The sequence below is a fragment of the Pygoscelis adeliae genome, unplaced genomic scaffold (genome assembly GCF_000699105.1).
Source record: "Pygoscelis adeliae isolate BGI_AS28 unplaced genomic scaffold, ASM69910v1 Scaffold286, whole genome shotgun sequence".
In the NCBI taxonomy this organism is placed as follows: domain Eukaryota; kingdom Metazoa; phylum Chordata; class Aves; order Sphenisciformes; family Spheniscidae; genus Pygoscelis; species Pygoscelis adeliae.
Window position 1 is genome coordinate 9,748,294 of NW_008825076.1, and position 3,836 is coordinate 9,752,129.

The 3,836-nt window shown below is 49.0% G+C and overlaps 1 protein-coding gene across 1 annotated transcript in view; it reads right to left on the bottom strand.

Moving 5' to 3' along the window:
- Nucleotides 1-1,710: 1,710 nt before the first annotated feature.
- PRPF6 (pre-mRNA processing factor 6) overlaps nucleotides 1,711-3,836 on the bottom strand; it is a gene marked incomplete at its 5' end in the record, with an annotated part of 25,447 nt that continues 23,321 nt past the window's right edge. Inside the window, one exon of the mRNA XM_009326899.1 lies at nucleotides 1,711-3,078. Within this exon, the coding sequence (XP_009325174.1) occupies nucleotides 2,926-3,078 (153 nt within the window). The remainder of the gene's footprint in view (nucleotides 3,079-3,836) is intronic.

Genomic DNA, 3,836 nt, shown 5'->3' on the forward strand with positions numbered 1-3,836 from the left:
CCCCCCCCAAACGCACCGCGGTCCTGAAGCCCCCCCTCCTGTTTCCCCTCCGAGTTCTGAACAGGCACATCAACAGAAAACCGCCCTGGCTCAGTTCCGATCGCTTTCGTACAAGATGCGATGGGGGAAAAGAAAAAAAAGAAAAAAAAAAGAAATGAACGGAGAGCAGCAAGGCTCCACTGGAGAGTGGAGCACGTGTGTGTTTTAGTAAGGAATGAAGCAAATGGTTGAATAATCCAGCTCTTCTCAGCTTGGAAAGAATGTTCCTCCATGCGAAGTGGGAACCACAGCATACACAACAACATACCGCTGACGACAGGACCCATTAACTTGTTTGTCGAGCTCTATATATAGTTAAAATTCATAGGTGCCATAATCCATTTAGAAAAAACACAGACATCCACAAACATTAAAAAGGCTCTAAGATTGATGATCCCTTTTATCTAAAAAAAACCCAAACAAACAAAAAACCCAAAAATAAGGACCGTAACGCCCCTGGGCCGGGGGAAAGGGAACCTGCAGATACGAAGAGCAGGTGGCAAAAGGAGCTCGGTGCTGCGAGGACGCGGTGCAGCGTCCAGCACAGGTCCCCTTGCCCGGGGCTTCCAGCAGGTCCCTGCGCGCAGCGCTGGGAAGCAATCTCTTCTCTCGCCACCCACCAGGAACGACTCCCCAGCAAGTCCTTCCCCGTGCGTTTTCTCAACCCCGGGGCCCTTGGGTAGCCTTTCCCAACAAATCCCTGAGGGAGGTGGTGCTGCCACCTGAGCAGGGGGAGCGCACGGATCCTGATCAGTGGGCGCGCGCGCAGTATTTGGCTCGAGGGAGATGCTCCAAACGCAAGCCGGGAGCCTCTCCAGCGAGAAAAGGCATGCCACCGCGGTTCCAACCGTCCTTCCCCACCTCAACTCCACAGCCGCCAAACGAGAGCATCGCAGGGCAGAGGAATTTATGTACCACCGGCACCCAGCTTTCCCAAGCGCATCACTACGCTAGGAAGTGCCACAGCAACCAAAACGCCGTACTCCCTTCCCCGAGAAGGGGGATACAGTCCCTGCGGCCGAGCGCTTACACAGGTCACATTAGGGAGGAAGAGTAAAAGCCGCGTGAGCAGCACGAGGGGCTGAGGAAGGACAGCACGTGCTGAAAACTACTTTTTAGCATTTTTTTTTTCTCCTGCAGTTTCTGGCTCAGTCTTGACATCCTGGTCTAGCCATGTTCCCTTCCCACATGCCCACCCTCCTCTTTTACAACAGGCTGACGTCTCCATTCCCCTCCCCAAACTCCCCTCCCTTCCCCTCTGCATAAGCCCACATACAGGAAGGATGCCAATGACGGCACGAAATCCCCGAGTCTCTCAACTCCCAAGGCCTCTCACTCACCTTTGGGAAACTACAATTCCACAGGACATCTTTGATCTACACCCTCCTTCACAAAAACGCAGCTTCACACACTTTCACCAGCTACTCAAGAGAAAGCACAAGAGTTTCCATTATAAACCCAAAGAAAAACAGGCTTTTGCTTCAAGACCAACCGTTTCTACTTCAATGTTAAAAGACAGGCTTCTCATCCTTTTTGGCAAAAGGCACAACTCGGTGTAACCACCGCTGGCAGACACATTCCCAGAGTGGTGGGAGCCTGATAAGTTCAAAGGTTTCTGCTATCAGACGCACTCTTCCCAGCCAAAGGGCAAGACCACATTCAAAGAGAACGTAAGGAAACAAAAAAAAACAAGCTGTATTTTATACATATTGTCCACACAAGTGACAAGGGGTTTTCTCCTCCAACTAAATACATCATAGAATGCACATACACAGACCTGGATACTTTTGCTATATCCTAACATGTAAGACATCCCAGCTTTTCATTCAATGATCACAAGGTTTTTGGGGGTCAAAATAATGCAGATCACAATGGCAGAAAATTGAAGGCAGCTTATAAAGGGTCCCAAACACAAAGCATTTCCTCCCATGAATTTCCTTTTTTCCATCTGCACTTGACGAGAGTCATCCCAAACATCCCAACTGAAAGCAGCTGCCACTGTAAAAGCGCACAGTCTCTCAACGACTCTAAACACAGGTTGTTCCTTCAAAAGGGCCTTCAGGGATTGCTGCATTTTGCCTTCTTACTTTAAAATACCACTGTGCTTAATGAAATCAGACACCTAAAAGAATAAGGTTATACTATATACATTTAAAAATTGAGGAAAAGGTCTCTAAAAATATGCCCTCGAATTTCACAAAATGCTCCATCTGCTCAGGTTTGAGGAATACTTTTGAGTTGCACTGCAGCTTGCCAGCAGAGGAGACCAAGCTAAACCAGGCTTGTGGCAAAAAACTTAAAAAAAAAAAAGAGGAAAAAAAAAAGAGGGGCTAGCCCAGGCCTTCCCCTCGGCTGCTGGTCATGCCCCAGCAGAACTCCACTCGTCTCCTTCAAGGACATTCAGTGTATTCAAACAGCAACAAACCAGATCTGCTGACCAGGAACCAGCATCAGATGGGCCAAACACTAAAGAAACTGCACAAAGGGAGACAGGACGGGACGGGAATGCATGCTAGGGAAGAAACCAGAGGAACTGCTAAACGTCAGAACCCATACAAGCACTAACTGAAGCTTGTATTTACAGGGGGGATCCAGGCATCAAAATGAAAATGCCAACGGAGCCTCACAAGACTGCTCGTCTCTCCTACGTGACCCTGGCAACGACGTTCAGGCGTGCTGCGGAAGCTGATGACCGCGTTGTGTGAGCCAAGAGCACTGTCACTGGGAAGAGAAGGAAGCAGCTTTTCTTTTTGGAAGAAAGATCTTTCATATCGCCATCGACCTCCTGTCCTCTGAAATCTGTGCCACTGTAAGGGTGAACGCACCGAAAGCAGGTAAGCAGACAAGTCCTACAGAGATGACTAACGCGGCTGAAGCCAGCATACTCTAGAAGGTATTTTTAAGCTTGGCTGCCACCAGCATGAGAATCTCTCCGATCTTTTTCTGCCAATTCTCTATGTCCTTGGAGACGTCACACCAGAGCTCTCCGTGGCGAGGTTCAGCATTCTCACAGCGCTTCCTCACCTCTTCTTGTTGTTCCTATGAGGAAGAGAAACAAGAGTTTGCAAGTCTCTTAATGCCCCGGTTTGTTCCAGCACAGAGCCAAAAATTTAGCAAACCCCTCCCTGCTTCAAACACTCTTCCAAAGCTTACAGTAGGTTTCTTGTTTTGTTTTTTTAAAGGCAGTACTGAAGCCCGAGTCAAAATTCAGTGGCAGCAACTCTCCTGCCTCGCCGAACAAACTGGCCGAGTTACAGTCAAGCAAGTTTTGGCTGCACTAGAGAAACTGCAGCAACTTCCTTTGTACTACCACCTGCCTGAGATCCCTCAAGTGAAAGGTCTCTCTGAAGTCGGAAGATAAACATTCCCATCATTTCAGTAATACCAGGCAGTAAAAACTGCCGTAAGAGATTAGAACAGACTGTTCCTCCGGTTGTGTTCACGTGCAACCTGTACTCAACACGTGTGAAGAAACGGGACTAGTTACACAAACCCAGCATCGCAATTACAGGAAAACACCCTACGAGAAAGCTTGTGTTTTACAGAAGGAAGATTGATTTCATAGATTTTTGCACAGACTAGCACGAGTGTGGACAGCAAAGCAGCCCGAAAGACAGCTCAGCTAATGACAGAGCCTTTTAAAAACCACCACACAGGCCTGTTCATGCTCATTCATGACCAGGCGTGACAGCCGTAGCCTCTCCTGTGAGCCACACAGGGGGCGACGGCAGCGTGCTCGGCCCAGCACCGCAGCAATGCCCGGGACTGGGTAACCGACATCGGCCAGGGATTCCTGC